At 36.1% G+C, this 21,533-nt stretch overlaps 1 protein-coding gene across 1 annotated transcript in view; it reads left to right on the forward strand.

Annotated features, from left to right (window-relative positions):
* The window catches only part of LOC109050277 (ubiquitin carboxyl-terminal hydrolase 43-like), a 73,798-nt gene that overhangs the window by 9,899 nt on the left and 42,366 nt on the right, over nt 1-21,533 (forward strand). Inside the window, exon 3 of the mRNA XM_042720627.1 lies at nt 19,740-19,849. Within this exon, the coding sequence (XP_042576561.1) occupies nt 19,740-19,849 (110 nt within the window). The remainder of the gene's footprint in view (nt 1-19,739; nt 19,850-21,533) is intronic.

The following is a 21,533-nucleotide window of genomic DNA, read 5'->3' on the forward strand; positions in this document are numbered from 1 at the left end:
GAAAAGTCCTTGTGTCATTGTTCACAAACAATATACTCCAAATGCTTTGTCATGTTGTCAGTATAACAGTGTATTACCTGATGTAAATTATGGTAACAGTTTGGATGACAAGTTACTGTATTGAAATGCAGATGGCTGCACTTCTGTATGCTATATCCATTTCAAAAGTACAAATTTACACATTACAGTATATGGGGTATTGATTGAAAGAGACTGAATAGGATTCACAGTTACACTTTTATTAGTGGTCTGACAAAACACACACACACACACACACACACACACACACTACAATGTAATTGTGATACAGAAAAGAAAAAGAAATATGGGCACAAAGACGAAAATACACAATTAGAAACTCCATTGTCTTTTTTTGTAACTCTTGTGTTGTCCTCTGTCTGTATGCTTTCCACTTGAAGGTTCATGAGATGCACCTTTGAGCTATTTCAGAGAACTGGTTTGTCATTGGTTGAACTACATTCTCTTCATTAGTGAAAGTTAAGATTCACTTGCACAATTCATGGCGAATTTGCAAAAGGTCTATTAGAAATGTGTAGAAAATATGCTTGACAGTTTATGACAACTAGATCAATCATTTTGCATTGAATGACTCATATGATGAAGTAAAGACTAGATGTTTTGGGGGGCAAGACTACTGCACAGAGAACTATATAATAGATTTTGAGCAACATGACAATAACAACCGACAATGTAGGACACCACAGATAAATGTACATAATCAGTTGCATGAATGTACCAAAGCAATCACAACTTGTTCAAAAGAATAAGAAACTGCTTTTATGATGTGCACAAGTGACTAGATGATGTGGAGGTTGAACAAGTAGTTTTAGAATTTCATTTCTAATTTGAGAAATGCACCAAAGTGACTGAGAAAAACTGTATATTGTATGTGTAAGTAGTATTGAAACCCTTTAGATGAGCCTCAACTATAGTGCTTTGTATTTCATCAGGAACAAATGACCTTTGACCTCATCCCCTTCATTTTTATTTTCCTATCCTATTCTTCTTTGTCTCCCACTACCAAGATTCATTTTCCTAAACACATAATCAGCTGTGCTCTTGTTCATATCATCTAGAGATCCTGACTGGTGTGTCACACAGGGATAAATGTGTGCTATTTGTGTTCATTTTGTGATTCTTGAGGTAGTTATATTGTATGTTTGTGTTTTCTGAATGAGAACCTGGTTTAACCTGTGCAAAATGATGACGTTTTTGTGTAGAGTTTTGCAGAAAACACTGAGCAAATTGGAACGTGTGTGAAAACAGGTGAAATGTGTTATAAGTTTTGAGAAATGTGTCTTTGTTTTGAGAACTGTATGAATGGTTAGGAAAATTGGGTCAAATGAACCGGATATAGTGTGTTAGCAATAGAGAAAAACTGTAAAAGGGCCGTTACAGATTACTTTAAATGCTGCCTCTGCTAATTTGGTGACCCTGCTGTTTATCTGTTACTGAGAACAAAACACTCTTTGGTGTATGAAACATTGAAGTTTGGAAATCACCAAAGTGAATTTGGGTAACATTCAGTGTGAAATAGAGGAGAGTAACAGATTTTGGTAACCTGTTGTGCTGCCTTGTCGGATTTGTTGACCCTGCTGTATATCTGCAACTGTTGACATCAGAGCAAAATGCTTTTTAGGATGTAAAATAGAGGAGGCTAGGCATCACCAGAGTGAATATGGACAACATTACAAACATTCTGTGTAAAATAAAGGCTAGTAACAGATTTCAGTCCTGCCTTGTCAGGTTTGGTGACTCATGCACTGCCATGACCCATGTCTTTGACGTCGTAACGTATCATTACTTTGCTTATGAGAGCCACATTTATAATATTGCATGACAAGAAGTTAAAATTTTAACCCCTGTTGGGACCCCTCTCTGATCAGGGTCCCTGGATTCAACCTAACTTTCCCCAACTTTATGCCACCTCTTTGTATCACCTCTGTCTTCAAACAACAAATCAGAAGTTAAACATTACTATTACTCATTTCATAGGTCCCTCTTATTGTATTTTTTTTAACATAAATTCTTAAATTGTTGAAGTTCCATGAAATCTAATTATTCTTAGATCTAATCATGCATTAGATCTAATTATAAAAAATTAATTAAACCAATAAAAGAAAGTCCAGAAAAATGAAAACAGAAAACTGAATTTGGAAAAATTCACAAGGCCCTAAATTTTTTAGTTAAAAAATAATTGGTCACACTTTATTTTAAGATCCAGTTCTTGCTATTAACAAAGCATTAACTAGCATACAACTTTTGCCTCAGTTAACTATTTATTTGATGCTTATTAGTAGTAAGGTAGTTGTTAAGGTTAGGTATTGAGTAGGATTAGGGATGAAGAGTATGGTCATGCAGAATATCTGCTTTATAAGTACTAATAAACAGCCAACATGTTAAAGGGGTCATATGATGTGATTTCAAGTTTTCCTTTCTCTTTAGAGTGTTACAAGCTGTTTGTGAATATTTTAGTTTCTTTTTATTGTGTTGAATGATGTTTGTGAATAAATGAGATATTCTTTATAAAAGTTAAGACTCTTCCAGGTCCTCCTAAAACACCTCATTTAAACACGCCCCCACATGTCTATGTCACTGTATGGGAAGATTTGCATAACACTGGCCAAATGTTCAAGCATAGAAAGAAGGCGTAACTTCGATTCTCGCTGTAGTATTCAATTCAATTCAATTCAAGTTTATTTGTATATCGCTTTTTACGATACAAATCATTGAAAAGCAACTACAATATTTAGTAGTAGCTTATCAGTAAAGCTCTAGTATTGTGTTGCTACCGCCGCCATGTCGCTACTGAACCAGTAGCCTACAATGCTGGTGTTGTGACAGGTAGTGTTGATTAAAATTCTTTGGTTACGTTTACATATTTAAAGAATTTGCCACTGATGATTCAAACGTGAGTTTTGAGCAGTGTAGAGCTTGTTGTTTGTCGTTTCTCCAATCACAAATGCAGACATGGTTTTATGTTTACACGGCGCAATACGCAACGCAACTCGTGAAAAGACTATAAAAGTATAATTCATTATAATCAGTAATTATGTCCTCACTGGATTCTACAAATACCTTGTTTGTAATGGGTTTCATTGTTTTTGTGTCGTCGCACTGGGACATGGCATCACAGTATGGTAAGGGGCGTAACATTTCCGTCACACGCGTGAGGTATTCGGCCAATCACAGCACACTGGATAACTGGCCAATCAGAGCACACCTCACTTTTCAGAGCAATGAGCTTTGTAAAAATCGATGTGTTTCAGAAAGGCGGGGCATAAAGGAGAAACAATAATGTACAGTATGTGGAAAAAAAATTGTTTTTTTAACCTTAAACCACATAAAGACATTTCATTACACCAAATAATGTTGTTTTTAACAGCATCATATGACCCCTTTATTAATAACCATGCTAAACTAGTTAAAAGTGAGGATTGGACCCTATACTAAAGTGGTACCAAAAATATAATAAATTATTGACATGGTATTGTTAATTATTAGATTATAGACATGCTTTTGACATAATTTAACAACTGTATGCACACTAACTTAACACTTAGAAGTGTGACATCCCATTGGCTTTTACTAGTCAAATGGCTTTTAGCACACAAATGTTTCTGCCGTTGGCACCATGCCGATTGTTTCTTTTTGAACTTAACAGTGCTTGAATGGTTATCACATTTGGTTTGATGTTGTTGGATTTGTTCACTAATTAATAATTTGGTTAGTGACACAAATTTGAACCACTGCTTGGTGAAGAAACTTTGATTTTCTGTAAAACAACTCGTGTAATCAACAGCCTGGTTGCACAGTGCTGTACTGTCTCTAATTGATGATCTTTGTGTGTATGTGTGTGTGTCACGAAGCGGTTCAGCTCCTCCGGCTACGCCTGTGGCTACAGCCCGGCTTTTTATCTCTGAGCAGTGCTTTCATCTACTCTCTGTTGGTGCCCTTTTTGACTGAACTTGATCCATTATTAAAAGTCAGTTATTTTTTTCTTTTAAGATATGTTCCTGTGCAGGCACACAGATAAAGTCTTGTGGTATAATGCTGTAGGAACAAACAAGTCTCAAAAGCCATTGCAAGGTCAGTAAAAGAACAAACTGTATTTGAATTGACCGTCGATGTTGATTCACACGTCAAGCTGCTAGAGACCTGTTTTTCACCTGCAGGCAAACATCTAAACAACAACGATACTAGCCTTCACAAAACGTGCTGTGGATGTACCTTTTTTGAATGTTAGGAACAGAACCTCTGTAACCCCTTTCTATTCAAGAACAAATACCTCAGAAATGTCAGCAAACCAGACTGTATTTACTTTACTTTCAAAGGTAGTTCACGCCATTTAATTTGTTATTTTGATCAAAAATCTATAATTAATTAAACATAAAATAAGCCACTTAAAATGCGATAAAATAACAAATAAGACAAATAAACATTTACAATCCATATTTGATTCATGATTAACAAAACAAATTAATGTAATTATGTAATTAATGTAAAATAAATCAGTTTTCAATTCTATACCCAAAAATTATTTTATATATACACTCACTGGCCAATTTATTAGGTACACCTTGCTAGTACTGGGTTGGACCCCCTTTTGCCTTCAGAACTGCCTTAATTCTTTGTGGCATAGATTCATCAAGGTGTTGGAAACATTTCTCAGAGATTTTGGTCCATATTGACATGATAGCATCACGCAGTTGCTGCAGATTTGTCGGCTGCACATCCATAATGTGAATCTCCCGTTCCACCACATCCCAAAGCTGCTCTACTGGATTGAGATCTGGTGACTGTGGAGGCCATTTGAGTAAAGTGAACTCATTGTCATGTTTAAGAAACCAGTCTGAGATGATTTGAGCTTTGTGACATGGTCCATTATCCTGCTGGAAGTAGCCATCAGTGGATGGGTACACTGTAGTTATAAAGGGATGGATATGGTCAGCAACAATACTCAGGTAGGGTGTGGTGTTTAAACGATGCTCAGTTGGTACTAAGGGGTCCAAAGTGTGCCAAGAAAATATCCCCCACACCATTACACCACCACCAGCAGCCTGAACCGTTGAGACAAGGCAGGATGGATCCATGCTTTCATGACCTTTACGCCAAATTCTGACCCTGCCATGTGAATGTTGCAGCAGAAATCAAGACTTGTAGCCTTGTGCAAATTGTATCCTCCGTTTCCTGTTCTTAGCTGACAGGAGCGGCACCCGGTGTGGTCTTCTGCTGCTGTAGCCCGTCTGCTTCAGGGTTCGACGTGTTGTGTGTTCAGAGATTGTATTCTGCATACCTCAGTTGTAACGAGTGGTTATTTGAGTTACTGTTGCCTTTCTATCATCTCTAACCAGTCTGCCCATTCTCCTCTGACCTCTGACATCAACAAGGCATTTTCGTCCACACAACTGCCGCTCACTGGATATTTTCTCTTTTTCGGACCATTCTTTGTAAACCCTAGAGATAGTTGTGCGTGAAAATCCCAGTAGATCAGCAGTTTTTGATATACTCAGAGCAGCCCGTCTGGCACCAACAACCATTCCACGTTCAAAGTCACTTAAATCCTCATCCTCAGACTTTCTTCCTCATTCTGATGCTCGGTTTGAACTTCAGCAAGTCGTCTTCACCACATCTAGATGCTTAAATGCATTGAGTTGCTGCCATGTGATTGGCTGATTAGCAATTAGTGTTACCAAGCAATTGAACAGGTGTACCTAATAAAGTGGCCGGTGAGTGTGTGTGTGTGTGTGTTTAACAGGTGTACCTAATAAAGTGGCCGTTTTTTTTTTTTTTTTTTTTTTTTTGAAATGATTTTATTTTTCTTTAAAATTTTTTTTTTTTTATTATGTGTTGTATTTTTGTGATTTAAAATAACTGTTTTTGTATTCTTATTTCCGTGCCCCTGGGAGTATGGTCCCACAGATGGGATTTAGAACGTTCGGTGACATCGCTTAACTGCCAAATTTAAACGGCGTTTTCGCGTGTTGGCTGGTGCTGAGCCAGAGAGAGACGTGCACTGCTCTTGTCATATTATCACAACTTTGCAGTGTTATTAACCACATAATGCTTAATTTAGTTTTCAGACATTTAAATACACATAAATACTAGTAAAACAATACATTTAGAGTTTGAAAAATACAGGCATATGTCTATGGAAGCAACAATAATAATTAATTCAAATTTAATTTGCAGATGTTTTTTATTCATATCAGATACACAAAGTGTAAGTAACTATAAAGTTCACTCTATTCTTCACCCAGTTCATCGGCCACTTATTAGTTGTATTTCGGGAGAAAAATGTATGAATTCACGGCTGTAAAGGCCCGTTCACACCAAGGACGATAACTATAAAAATAACGATAAAGATATAGTTCTAAAAATCATTTTCAGTATTAAAGAACAGCAGAGTCCACACCACAACTATAACGATAAACACAAAGAAAAACGATATCGTTGGAATCACTTTCAAAATGAATTTTTTTTTCCCAGCTGATGAACGATAAAAAAATTTACAGCCAATCAGAATCCATCCTGCTGTTACAAGCTCGAGAATTTAAAGCGCCAGACAAGCGTGTGCTCAGAATAAACAGAAGATATTGTTCGCTGGTGTGGACGCTAATTCAGCATCGCGTTAGTTCAGTCAGGCCACGTTAGTCACGCTTGCATCAGCTGACAGTCAGCTGTTCCTGACGTGTGCCAATCCAGTCTTGACACCTATCCCATGCGGTCTATTTAAATTCCCATTCTTCAGCATCTCTTCCGTTGCATCGCTGCTTGCAATTAACTCCCTCCTCCAACCCCAACTCCACCAACTGAACCTGTAATCCAGTCTGACTTTGTTCTTTCTTTACAGTCTCTTCATTGGAAGCAGTCTCTATCACATTTCGTTTACAACTCATGTAATTGTGAATTGTAATTATGTACGGATATAATGGTTCTGTTCTGTACCCCAGCGGGGTTTGTCTTGCTGCTCTCCCCGCTCTGTCCAAGCATGGCTGCATGGACAGGCGTGTGGAGTGTTGCCCAGAACCATACCGCCAACACTAACTGTATGCAATATAATTGTCATAAATATACTTGACGAAAGTGGTCCTGATTGAAATATTGTTATCTTTATAGTTATCTTTATAGTTGTCGTTCTTGGTGTGAACGAACCTTAAATCCGACTGACAGGATTCTCTGAACTGCAGCGCGAACAAACATGGCGGCGCCAATCTCACATTACATATCACGATCAAGATCATTTAGAAAGGTTTTTAAATGACAAAACACACTCATTTATACATATTTATGAATCGGAATATCAGATTGTTCATGACATGGTATGCAAGTTTGTAAATATTTTAAATAAAACAAGGAAAAACAATCAAATAAAAGCGATCCATCTGTCATACAGTGTTATTGTTATTATATACACGGTGTGTCACATGACAAGCCTGACGCGTCCCAATGGAAATAGTATAGGCAACGTTCTAAAATAAAGGTCATCTTAAAAAATCTCACTCTGGGAGGACTGCTAGAATATTTTAAACTTACCACTGAAAAGGTTAAGAAATTTGCTGGAAAAAGCAGTTGAAAGTGAAAGGACGTTTATTTTTTGCAGAATTTATATGAAAATGCGCACACAGACAAGATGCCAAAATGAGATGAAAAGAAAAAAAGTGCAGTCTAATTCTGATTTCCACTTTGGCCACCCACCCAGAGTTCTCTGTTTCCGTCTCGGATTCAATGTATTTGGAGTCAGGCTCAGGTCACAGGGATGGTGGTTCCCTCAAAATGTCTAATTTATTAGTCAGTACAAAAAAACGCCAAAAACTCCTCCATACCAGCGAGTGTGAAGACACAGTCAGAGCCCAGCGCTCATTTTCAGACATTTTCACTTTTAAAGACATACATTATACATGTTTTAATGGAGGTTGACAAGTGCATGCTTGTAAACAAACAGATCTATTTATTTCACTTTCTCTCTTTCCCCCTCTCTCTCTGACCCCTAAGCCACTGATTTTTGGCATTCCCTTCACTGTGTTTACTGGATATCACTCTGGAAACAGAGCTGGTGTGAAGCCATCTCTCAGCGGAATGAAAGGAAGCTTTTGTGAACAAGTGGATGAAAGAGGCGCTTGTTCCGGACATATGGACTGAAGGAGAGCGATAGAGAGAGGTGCAAAATCCCCCCTGCAGTCCTCATGTAGGGTTTAAATTAATTTACAGTGATGTAATCATGATTGGGTCCAAAATTCTTACGTTACACTTTCTTTTTAATTTGTCCGGCTGTTTATCACAGTAACTCAGGTGATGGAACCATCTGTCGATACATTATAATGCAACACACACACACACATTAATCAATGATGGACCACACATGGCTTCACAAGCCTTAAATCCAGAAAGTGAACTGTAGGGCACAACTGCTAATGGACAGTGAAGTAGCAGAACAGTCTTACTGCAAACTTGTATATAAACGTCTGAAGAAGTTTGTTTCTAATGACGCTTTCGAAGGCAAGACTGTTATTGTCTCTGCAGGAGTTTTTGAGGCCATGGCACTGAGAGTCTCATTTTTCAGTCCCAGTCTAGCAGTGTAACACTAGGTCGTGCCACCTGCAGATGTTTTCTGTGGACTCGTCATTGGAGTATACACATCAGTAATGGAGATGAGTCAGAGTAGAGGAAGCTGCTGGAGGACTTCTGGTGTGCGGAAAACCACCTGCTGCTGAACATCTGCAAGACAAAGGGGTTGGTGCTGGATGTCCGGCATATCAGGGAACTTCTGAAACTACCCAGGGAGACAGTATGGAAGTGATGAAATCCAAATTACCTGAGCAAAGAAACGCCAGAGTGGGTTGTATAGTCTCCACTCTTGCACTTCTTTATTGGAACTGATGGTTCCATGAAGAACCTTTAACATCCACTGAATCTTTCCATTTCACAAATTTTATTAATTGAAAAATGCTCTTTAGATTATTTAAATGTTCTTCACAAAAAATGGTTGTTTTAAGAACTGTTTACTGAAAGGTCCTTTGGGAAACTAAAAATGGTTCTTCTATGACTCTTTTTGACTCTTTATTTTTAATCTTTATTTTTCAGTGTAAGGTGAGCCTTTCAACTTGGCAGCACACTGCTAGAGATGTTCTGCTAGTGGAGGTGCACTCAATGGGTGGCCCATCTGCATTCATTTTGTGGCCCGCATCATGCTGAAGATTAATGTATTTTTACTGCAATTTGCACTCAAAATATTAGGCAGTTTGGTTTTTTAAAATTAAATGTATACAGTCGCAGTATGTAAAGCTGCTCGATCTCTGCAATCGCTGTAACTAACCTGCAATTGAAAAGTGACATGTGGCACACCCCAAACAACTTAAAAGAGAAGCATTGTCCAACAAAAAGAGGGCATTTAATAACATGGTTTTACTCCACAACATCAGTCGAGTGTTTGAAATAATTATTTTGTGAGCTGATTTTTTTTTCTGAATCATGGTGGGATAATAGTGATATCGATTTTAAAAATAAAATATTGATTCAATATAGTTAATATAAATATGAAAAATAATACTTCTTTCTAAAGAAATTTGTGAACTATATTTGCTCAAGAATGTTTTTATTTTTAGCATTTTGTGTTTGTTCAGTACTCTGTTTGAGTATGAATGCAATTTTTTGCATCAATATAGCAAAAAAAAAAACTTTTAATCCACTTTTTTGTTCCAGATTTTTACTCTTTATATATATATTCATGCTCAGTATTATTTTTAATAGGACAAGGACAAGCAAGACTTAGATAAGTAATAAACCTGCAAATATAGTCTTAAATAAAGTCTGATTATGCAAAGTGTAATTTGTGACCCTTTGCATTTTATGTAGTTTAAATGTGGCCCGCTTGGCCTCTGAACTGGAGTACACCTGTGCTAGTGGCTCAAGTGTTTTTCCATCAGTTTGGAGAGCAATACCAGCTCAGAAGATTACATTAGCATTATCCGATAACTAGGCACACACAGAATATATAGAATAATATTATGTATATATGTATAAATATATATGTTAGATATCAACCCTCTATGGACACCTTGGCAATTATTTACAGTCATGCTAGTTTCTCACAGTGCTCTGGTGTGATCTCACTCTTTTTCCAGTCGCTTTCATAGTTTGGTGACTGTAGTGGGTTTCCTATCCATAACTTTGTCACCAAGGATTTTCCAGAGATTTTCATGGGGTTTAGATCAGGATTCTGGCCTGGACATTTCATTATTTCAATGTTTTCAGATTCATGGAACCACTTTATGATAACAATAATATATTTTATTTTATATAACGCTTTTAAAAGTTACTTCTCAAAACGCTTTATGTGCTTTACAATAAAAAAAAGTATGCCCCCCCCCCCAAAAAAAAAAAAAAAAAAAAAAACGTGAGCAAAGTGAGCTTTCAGTCTGACTTCTCTTAAACGGTGAGACACTGTATGCAGAGACAGATTCTTATCCTATTCAGCACTGAACTGGCAAGAAATTCCAGCTGCAGTGTTAAACCGATTCCCCATTGAGAGTCTCTGCATTATCCTTCTTCTCATATATTTGTCTTACATGGACGACCAGCCTTTTAAGTGGACTTGAATGAAATAGTGTCATTGTAAAGATGCAATATTCTAGAAATCACACATTTGGAATGACCAACTTCACTTGCTATGGCTGCTATTGACCTTAATATGGACAACCTGCTGTCGGGATGTTTCAGTCACTTTAGAATGGCTCTCCATCTTGCAAAGTCAGTGAAAACTGGAAAGTTAGGCTGCCAGTTAAATAGGGTTTGTCATATAATTAGAGAAATTAGCTTGAGGTGCCAGATTGACACCAGTAACTGCGATGTATCTGAAAGTGTTCTCTAATTTTGATCAGAGTTCTTTTTCAAATATCTGATTTAGTGAAGCTCGAGTGAAGCACGTCAGTGAGATGAAATGTCACAGATTAGTGTATTTGCTCTGAACTGGCAGCACATAGCCTAGATTTATGCTTTCAGTTTAGATGGAAATTTGTGTAAAGTGTGTAAATATGTATACAGTATATACAGTACAGTACAAACACTAAAAATAAATTCTATAATCATTTTATTATAATCAAGAATATTGAAAAAATATATAGTTTTTTCCTAATTTAATAATGCTCTGATGTCCCAATAAAATCTCAGAATTGTGACAAGTGATACTCAAAAGCAAAATCAAAACCTTCCTTTCATTAAAGCTCATTTCCCTTTCATTCCTTCACAGGTGCCTCACAGAGGTAAATATGCTTCATGAAGTGCCCCTCATTAATATTCATTTCGCATACTTTCGGTTCTCCCCGTCGATGACTGAAAGTAAATAAACGCTGCTCTGCATCCAGTTCTGAAAGCTTGCCAAGAGCTCTTCTCCACGGAGGACTAGCTTTTCTTTCCCCTGCTCTCTTTATCTCTGTCTCTCTGTGTCTCTTTGTGTATTTGCCCACTGGCATCTCCATAGAAACCAGCGCAAGGTAGGAAGCCAGAGTCTCACAGCATTGCTGGATGAATTGTTGCCCACCTCTAGGGAAAGACACAGAGGGAGAGAGAACTTTGAAAGAGATTTTTTTTTTTTTTTTTTGTGCACCTTATTGGACTATTTCTATTCTTAGCTCTCGCTTAGCAGAGCTTCACTTCCTCTTCCTAAACAGATGGGGAGATTGTCTGTTTGCACAATGTTATTGATCAGCCACACTAATGAGATTCCCCTGCATCTAAACACCTAAAATATTCATTTGAAGCATTTCATCTCAACACAAACCAAACAAACATACAGGCACAGGATCGCTTCAGAATATGGGGCTTGTTTCTCAACAGAAATTATGATCTCAAAGTCCACTAGTTCCTCTCAGTGTTTTCTGTGTAGTCAGGACTAATACTGCTACATAGTTAGTTGAGTTTTCCACTCCTTTTATTGCAGTATCAACATTTCCCATATAAATCCATCCCTGAATCACACATATAAATAAAACAAACTGTGTTTGTTAGTCTCTTACCAACTTTCAAATGGGATTGTAGAATCCAGTCATAAAAACTCATGACTTCACTACAAACCTCCAAAATAAAAGTTTGGTTTAACTTGAAGAAATTATGACATGATTATATTACTATTTAATGTTAAAACATTAAAAAAATATATGAAACACTATTGTGCAGAACTTTATTTGACAAATAAATAAATGCAATGCAATGTAAAGTAATTGTTATCATCGAGTAATCATCAATATAAAGACCCTTCTACATTGTCTCACAAGTCTTGAACTACGTATAAAGTGGTACTGCATCATCCTTCAAACAAGAAGACCAGATCTTTAAAAGAGGAGGAAGGTGGAACTCTTCTATGGTTTAAATGTGTTTAGATCTTGTAATTACACTGGACTGATGCACATGAAAACACAGTTGAATTAGTATAAACACTGACTCTGCTCAGTCAGCACATCTTCTCTAATGCTGGTCTTTCCATCGCTCTCTTGCTTACATTCTGACTGAGCAATGCTAACATTAGCAAGGCAAATGTCCACAGCTCCAGACATATCATTTAACAACTGTCTCTAACAGACTGACTGGACATAATTATTTTTAATTAAACGCCTGCCCTGTTTTACCACAGTATATTTACATGGTTAATGCTCAATTGCCTAAAAGGAAGGAATGCAAACAGAACCATGCAGAAGTCATGCACCTAGATTAACTCATTCATTATTCTAATCTATTCACTCATGGAATTACACAAACAATTTTTGTAAGAAATGTGGAAGTAATGCAGACAACAGTGAGAGGGCACATACAGCTTCCCCACTGATTTTGAGAATTAAAGGGAAAGTTCACCCAAATGAAAAATTACCCTGTGATTTTCTCACCCTCAAGCCATCCTAGGTGTATATGACTTTCTTCTTTTAGACAAGTACAATCAGAGTTATATTAAAAATGTTCTGGATTTTTCACTGCTTACAATGGCAGTGAATGGGGGTCAAGATTTTGAAGCCCAAAAAAGTACATATATCCATCATAAACAGTACTCCACATGGCTCCGGGGGTTAATAAAGGCCTTCTGAGGCGAATCGATGCATTTGTGTAAGAAAAATATTCATATTTAAAACTTTGCAAACTGTGCGTTCACGAGAGAGTGGCGTTTTGCTCTCTCCTCTGTGCTTCTATGTTCGTCTCTTCTCACCGTAGCTTACACTACTCCTACGCCATCCGCTGGAACACCACTCTCTACTGAACATGTGTAAGACAGTTAGCAAAAAAAAGTTTTAAATATGGATATTCTTCTTACACAATAATGCATTGCTTCGGAGTCATGTGGAGTACTTTTTATGATGGATTTATGCACTTTTTTGGGCTTTTTACTACCATTACAAAGCTTGGACGTACCAGGACATTTTTAATAGAACTCCAACTGTATTCATCTGAAAGAAGAAAGTCAAATACACCTAGGATGGCCTGAGGGTAAGTAAATCATGGGGTAATTTTCATTTTTCGGTGAACTATACCTTTAATGTCTGAATGTCATAGCATTAAATAAGAAAATATAAAATCAAAGTGAATTTAAGCATAACATCATTATGATGTAAAGTGTGAAAAATTAAAATTCATTCTAAGACTTGCTAAAGATTACATTTCACGGTGTTATTAAATTAATGTTTTTAAAGATAACTTTAACAAAAACTAAAACGTTATCAAATCTTCAAATAGGAGAAATTAGCATTTACGATTAAATATCAATATATTAAATGAAAAATTAATGTAAAAATTCCTATCATGCATCAGTATAACCTATATGTTATTTATGTTAAATGTTTAGCTTGCAAAGTGTAGTTGTATATTTCTTTATTGTTCAAACTGTTTTAAGGACACTGCAGTACATTTACTCCATTACTCAGTAGTTACTTCTTGTAGAGTTGCTTAGACTATAATATCTTACAAGCTTTCTGTTGTAAGATTAGTGCGATGATAGAGTCTGTGAGCAAGATCCCCTCTAGTCTGTAAGTAGAGGTGCAATTGTTCATCCCCATTTTTCTCCATCCTTTAAAAGGGGGATATTTATAGTTTAGAGCCCAGCAGTTAGTCATTCTCTGAGGAGTGGGATGTCCATTATTCATTATTCCGGTGCACGTGTGGGCATGTGTGTGTTTCTACGTTAAAGTGTTGTAAAAGGCTCTTATTGCTTATCTGGGCCACACAGTTTTGCGACCGCTACAACAGATGCAATGAATCTATCGCTTCACAAGGTACGCATCCATCTGTCTGATCAGGGTTGTGAATTATTCATCCTAACGCCATTGCTGTGACAGCATCTATTGCCTGACTAGACTTTTCAGATAGTCTTCAAACGTATATCTTCCCAGCAAAGTGCAGTTTCTTCTACATACTGTATATGTGATGGTTATGCCTGCTGACACTCAAGACTGCAGAAGGATGAAAGACTGGACATAAATACCACTGAAAACGTCTCACACGGGCTGATTTAGGAAGCTCAGCCAGAATTACACTGGCAGAGGATAGAAAGTAACGACTGTGAGGACAAATGATTTGAGTAAAAACTGCCTGCTTCACCTATTTGCTAATTTAAAATATAATTTCTCCTATTCATTTTTAATGTCGCAGTGCTTTAATTTTGCTAAAGCTTGCTATTGATTGCAGAACATCTACATACTTTAATTTCGCAGTGCTGTATTTTAACAATTTTCATGAGGCAAAACACTTTAATTAGATATGTGATCTGTTTGAGGTTGTGGATGTGCTTGAATTGATTATGATTAGATATGTGTATGTGCAAGCTTGCAGAAATGCATGAACTAAATGGGAAACCAACATCTAATCTAATGCGAAAAACTCTGAATCACTTTCAAAAAAATAATTTTAAAAGTGGGAATTTGCTGTGTGGTATTTCTCTTAAAAATATAAGGAATTGTGAAATTTTCATTTGATTACATTTTAAAATATTAAAATTATTTGTTAATGTTTCATGGTTTTATTTGATTACCACTGTTTTTTAATAATATTTTTTTTATTAATTCGGAAATCCAGAAAATTTTAAAATGGACAACACAGAATTTCTGGAGAAAAATAAATAAATAAATGAAATATAATAAAAAAATAAATTCATAGGACACTATTATTGTAAAATAAAAAATATATAAAATTGTTAAAGTTTTATGAATGAAATTGATTAGACTTGCTTTTTGATTAATACAAATAAACAAACAAATAAAATAGAATCAAGAAAAAAGGATGGTAAAAAAAATTGGGGGAAAAAATAAAATGGATTTCATAGTGATATACACTAATGTATGTAATTAATGTATGTAATGAAGCAACCAAGCAGCTTTCAGTTGGGCAATGCAGATAATTTGCATGAACCCATTGCGAAATCTGCATGCAGAGATCTTTCACACTCATGTGAAAATCCAAATCACAGGATTCCCTGTTTCATTTTGTTTTTAATTTGTATAAAACAAAATGATGGTAAGTGAACAATGATACAATTTTATAGGTGACCATTGCCGAGATGGACTATACTTTCAGCTAGTTGTATATTAATAGTTGCATAGCAAAATTATTGATCTATATAAATGGTGAGCGTATTACGATACCTAAGGTGAAGTGAGAATCCTCTTCCTGGTCAGGACACGGTTAAAGATGAAGCTGTTATTAAACACACTCCAGATGCAGGACATCAAAGTGCTGCCCAGCCTGCTATTTTCAAACGACACCTTTGGCACTGGGTATATTTGGCCGTGTTTCAAGCAGCCTGGGATCTCCTACTTTGACTGGACCAGTTCCCTCATCCACAACCACCTCTATTCAAAACAAGGTTCACGTTGTGGTTCCACCAAAGACTTTGATGTCACTCTCATTCTTTCTGAAGCATGAACAATATACAGTACTGACAAGATTAAGATCAACCAGACTATGATTACAGCAATGTATGCAACCTCAGCGGCACAGTAGGTTTTTTAAATGCACTGTGACTTACACATTATGTCAGAGAAAGCAGTAAATCCACAGATTTATGTTACAAGCATGTAAATAAAAAAAAAAAAAAAAAAAGATTAAAGGAATATCTTTAAAAAAAAAAGAAATGTAGCATTACAGTACATCACTTATTCACCAATGGATCCTCTGCAGTGAATGGGTGCCGTCAGAATGAGAGTCCAAACAGCTGATCACAATAATCCACAACTAATCCTCATGACTCTTGTGAACTGAACAGCTGCATGCTTGTAATTAACAAATTCATTTCTGACTAAATATGAGTCCTCTATCCATAATATTAGCTTTCTTCAGTTAAAGAGCAATCTTGTCTGAATCAGGAGAGAAATATGCACAGATCAAGTTACAAGCGAAAACAAACAGTTCTAAACAAATATGTTGGTGGATTTTGATGATTTTGAACAGGGGATGTTTTTCACTGGAGGAAGCATTATAGATGTTATATATTTTGCCAATAAGCAATGGTTTAAAATTAAAATGTCTTGATGGATTTGTTTCTTACAAACATGCAGCTTTTCACTTCACAAGGCATTAATTGATGGACTGGAGCTGTGTTGGATTACTTGTGGATTATTGTGATGTTTTATCAGCTCTTTGGACTCATTCTGACGGCACCCATTCACTGCAGAGGAACCATTGGTGAGCAAGTGATGTAATGCTACATTTCTCCAAATCTGTTCTGATGAAGAAACAAACTCATCTACATCTTGCATAACCTGAGTAAATTTACAGCAAATTTTCTGATTTTTGAGTGAACTATTCCTTTAACAGTGTCATGTCACATTTATAATCTGTAAGATTGGTAAATATTTTGTGATTATTTGTGATTAATTTGATCACGTAATTGTTATAATTCAGTTAATTCAATTCACACATGAGTCCTTTGACCGTAGGTTCTGTCTTTCCAGCAGTAGTTGAGTTACTATCAGAAGACACATTCCCTAAGGGTATGGGAGCATTTATCTTCTGAGATCTTGACACTCATTAACCAGGCTGGGGCAGGCAGAAGAATTTTGTGAAGTGATAAGCCCACTTGTTGAATAATGGCCTGAAGTCTTTTCCTCTTATTTGCCCTACACAGATAACAATGGAATGTGTAACCGTATACAGCACTACATTTCATGGTGTTTCCTGTGGGCTCTCAGTGGACATCACAGGCTACTTCTTAGACAGCAGCCATACATTTGATGCTGCAAAATTCCCAATGTACTACTCATTTATTATTTGTAAAATCAAGAGAATTAAAATTCCATTAGAGATCCTCTGCTGTACCTCCTGTAGTAAAATGATAATGATTTTGCTTATGTGTTATAGCTTGACAAGCTACAGCTTCAAAGTAGTTAAACTAGTCAAATTATTTGTTTTGAAAATGTATTTTGCTACAATGCAACAAAATAGCTAATAAGAATCTTTTTTTTTTTTTTATGTTTTTGCCACAGAAATATTGAGGCTTTTTGAACTGATTCACTGGAACACATCTGATTTTTCAATGCTACATATGAAAGATGACAAACAGATTCATTAGGGTCAACGAGATTGGAATGAATCAGATCATTTAGAATGATACTATTCACTAGAATCAGTGAGACTAGAATAAATTAGATTGTTTAGGCTGATACGATTCACTGCAATTAATCAGAACAGAATCAATCAGATAATTTAGGATGATTATAATAAGAATCAAATAAGTAAATGCATGTTCACATTTCTAGAACTACAATAACTCACATTACTTGTATTGTGTAATCCCCAACACTGAATATTTGAATATATTGAAAGCTTTTGTACCTTGTTTCTGAGAGTGTAGCAGCACTACACTGCTCTTTTTTTAACTCCTGGACTCAGAGTTCTGCAATTACTCGAATGACGCCATTGAATCTCAAGCCTTTAGAAAGAGAAAAGAGGATTTGTTCCCACTTTGTGCTCTGGAGTACCATTCTGCATAAAACGCAAGGCCCTAATTATTAGCTAAGGATTATTAAGTAGACTAGAACATAAAAAAGAGGCAAAGAGAAAAACAGGTAGTGGTATTAAAAACAAGAGTGGCTATTTAAGACACTTGGAAAAGGGAGAAAATAAAGACAGCACGTTCTTGGGTCAAAGAAAGGAGGTGAATGAACTCTCCCTTTTATTCGAACTCTTGGGTTTGTGTATTATCAAAGGTAAAGTTTCCGTTATACACTGGAAAAAATGGAGTTTATAATCAGGAGTTTGCTGTGTCTCTAGTTTTTGCATGTAAAACAACTTTCCAACCATAAATTTCCAAAGCTTTCAGATTGTCAGTGAGGGGGCAGACGTGACTCAGCTGACAGCGAGGAATCGTGGGGAGTGTCTTTCTCAAACACTTTGCTTTGCCAGACTCCTTTGAAAAGAGCCAAACGACTGATTCGAACTGCAAAGTATTGTTTTTGTGGAAGACTTTGCTTTGTTTGGTTTAGATGTTAGTAGTATTCTAAGTTGTGTGATCAACGTTTAAGGGAATATTTACAGATTTAAGTTTGACAGAGCCTTGACCTACTTGTTTATATTAATTCATTAAAAAGATAATCCTATGGTCTTAAAATAAAAAAAAGTCAGAAATGTAAATATAAATGTAAGAAATCTAATCTATTAGATCTACGTAGGTCATCTTACATTACAATTGACTGGTGACGAATGTGATGCAGGGCAACAACTCACTTTGATTTAGCCTATAGAAATGAATTAAATACAGCTAATATCCAAGAGATTCAGGAAAAAAATGCCCCTTTATGAGTTTTTGTCTCATATTTATAGCATATGAAATACTGTAGTTAAACAATATAACGCAAGCAATGCACACAAGCACAAGTGCTGTGTTGTCCTGAATAGCATTGCTATTGTTATAGCATTAATATTTTGTTATATTGTAGACACAATTTAGTAATTATATTTATGCCATTGTAATTTCAGTGTAAATGCATTCGTGCTACCTCTGAGCTGCAATAAACGGTCTGTAAATATATATATAAAATAAGTAATACAGTAATAAATTCTGTTTAATCAAATAAAATATTTCTCTCATGAAACTACTTTGTCACTTTGAATTCTGAGTATAGGTCACCATACTTGTCTGTATGTCACGTCACTTTCACTTTCACTTTTTTATAGAAGAATAAAAGTTTAAATGAAGAATGTATTGTTTTTGTAGTCAGCATTGCAGTGGGTGTGTCAATAATGCATCCAAGTTGTTGTCTGACTCTGGTTACAAGTCTTCAGATCTTGGTTATATTAGATTATCATACTCTAAAACAGATGATAGAAGGTGTGTAGAATTGTTAATTCATTTAGATCTCGGTGGCCACCACTCCATGATGAAACTGGTTAAAACTTTTCAATCAGTTGTAGTCTATACACCTTCCTCTTTCTCTCTCTTTGTCTGACATAAAATCATAAGTCATAGTGTACCATCTGTACCATCTTGTTTTTTGACCTTGAGAATTGTGTATCGCCTTTCCCTGTGGGTTTTGTCCTCCTGTTTTTCTTTTAGTTGCTGTCAAGTTCACTACTGCCAGTGTAAAACTTCAAACAAACTGTAAGAATGAGAGTGCAATATTGGCGAGCTGAGTGAGGCAGAAATCAGGTCGATATTCTCATTAGCACTTTTTATTAACACCTGGAAAGTGTGTCTAGTAAGGCACCATCTATCTAAATGTCTTCATGACCTTTTTGTTTTGTTTCAGGGTCAAGAAGGAGGTTATGAAAAGCCTGTCTCTGATACCCTGACCCCGCCACAGACACAGCCTGGTGTATGTCACAGCTTTGTACAAGAGCACTTCCAGGCACAATATAAGTAAGTGTATTTTCTACACACTACACACAAAATTAGGGGTCTGTAAGATTTTTAAATGTTTTTGAAAGAAGCCTTTTATGCTGACCAAGACTACATTTATTTGATCAAAATATAGTCAAACAGTAATATTGTGAAATATAGTGAATATATGACATTTTTATATGACTTTTACATTATGGTTGTGCTGGTCCATCATCTAGATTAGCATAAACCAACTTTGATTATCACTAAAAATCATCTTTTCAGCATCAATAGTGAAACTGGTTAGAGAATAATGACTCACAACATGCAAAGGGGGGTGTTGGGGGGGCTTTTCCCAGCACCAACTTTTCAAAACTGACATTCCACTTGCTATGACATGAGATGAATCAGTTTATGTTAACTCCTGGGATACGGTCCCCTCTTTTCACCCAGTCCAGTTAATCATCTGTGTTAACGAATATTGATAAAGCCAACCGATTTGGGAGGCAGCATATGTCCAACTGCAGCAAGCTGTTCTCAGTCAGAAGATCCAAACAAACCATCACCATTTGAAGTCTCCATCAAAGAAGCAAAGTCTTTGATTTATTGGTCCATTTAAAGTTCTAAGAAAAATACCTCCCGTCGATTTCTACTAAAACAAACCTCACCTTCAGACTGAATGTAAAGACAACTCAGGGCATATTTCTTTATGTAATAACAAACTTTAACTAAAAAACAGCACTTTTTAGGACACCACCATGTACTGTAGGCTCATATATTGAAGCAGAATTTTTGACTCAACATGTAACTAATCATATATATATATAGATTTTTTTTTTTATTCTTTTTTTAATGGGTCATTGGGTTATATGTGCTTTTTCAAGTTTTTTTTAATGTGATGTGTGTTTTGTTTGTGTTTTGTGTACAATCATCATATTATGATAATATTACCCAGTGTTTTTTTTCTTTTTTTTAATCTACTTAAATCTTTACCCCTTTCTCAAATCGAGCATATCTGATGTGTGTGTTTTTGTGGTGTCACAGAGAGGGGCCTCTCACGATAGTTTGATTGACAGTAGCGTTTCAGCACATACTGGACTGGCGTCTTACCTTAGACCCGCCCTGAGTGAGCTGTCATCTGTCCACCATTGTTTCACCGCCAGAGCAGATATAGACAAGAATGACTCCTAAGCAATCAAGGTGTTCTGTTGTTGGATGTAATAATGAAAATAGAGTCGTCATTTACTCCCGACATCGGAGCCGCTGAAGACGCAGTGGTTTACGTTTGTTTTTGAAGAGAATGCTCCTCCGATCTACCTAAATGCATTTATGTTCATGCGAATCATTCGTGGTCCAGCTTCACCTACAGAAGAAATGAGTATAAGGTTTTTTTAATGAATCCTTGCAAATCGCTTTTCCTAATAATGTGCTAATTAGCAAGTTTCACGATGAATGCGGTTAAAGTAAACAGTCTCTCTGAGAGCGGCTCGGAAGAGAGGGGCGGGGTCAGCAGAGCTCATTTAAATTTTAAGGAAAATACTAGAAAATGGCTTGGTCTGAAAAGAGCTGATTTTTACACTACCATTGAGAAATTTTAACCAAACCCTTAAAGTAACAGCAGTCATTCATGTTAATCAAATAACAAAAGAGAGAAAATCTTTCACTGCTCTTGTCTAAAACACTTTTGTAACTTTAATAAAAATATATATTTAATTTACACAGT

This window comes from Cyprinus carpio, chromosome B3 (genome assembly GCF_018340385.1).
Source record: "Cyprinus carpio isolate SPL01 chromosome B3, ASM1834038v1, whole genome shotgun sequence".
Classification (NCBI taxonomy): Eukaryota; Metazoa; Chordata; class Actinopteri; order Cypriniformes; family Cyprinidae; genus Cyprinus; species Cyprinus carpio.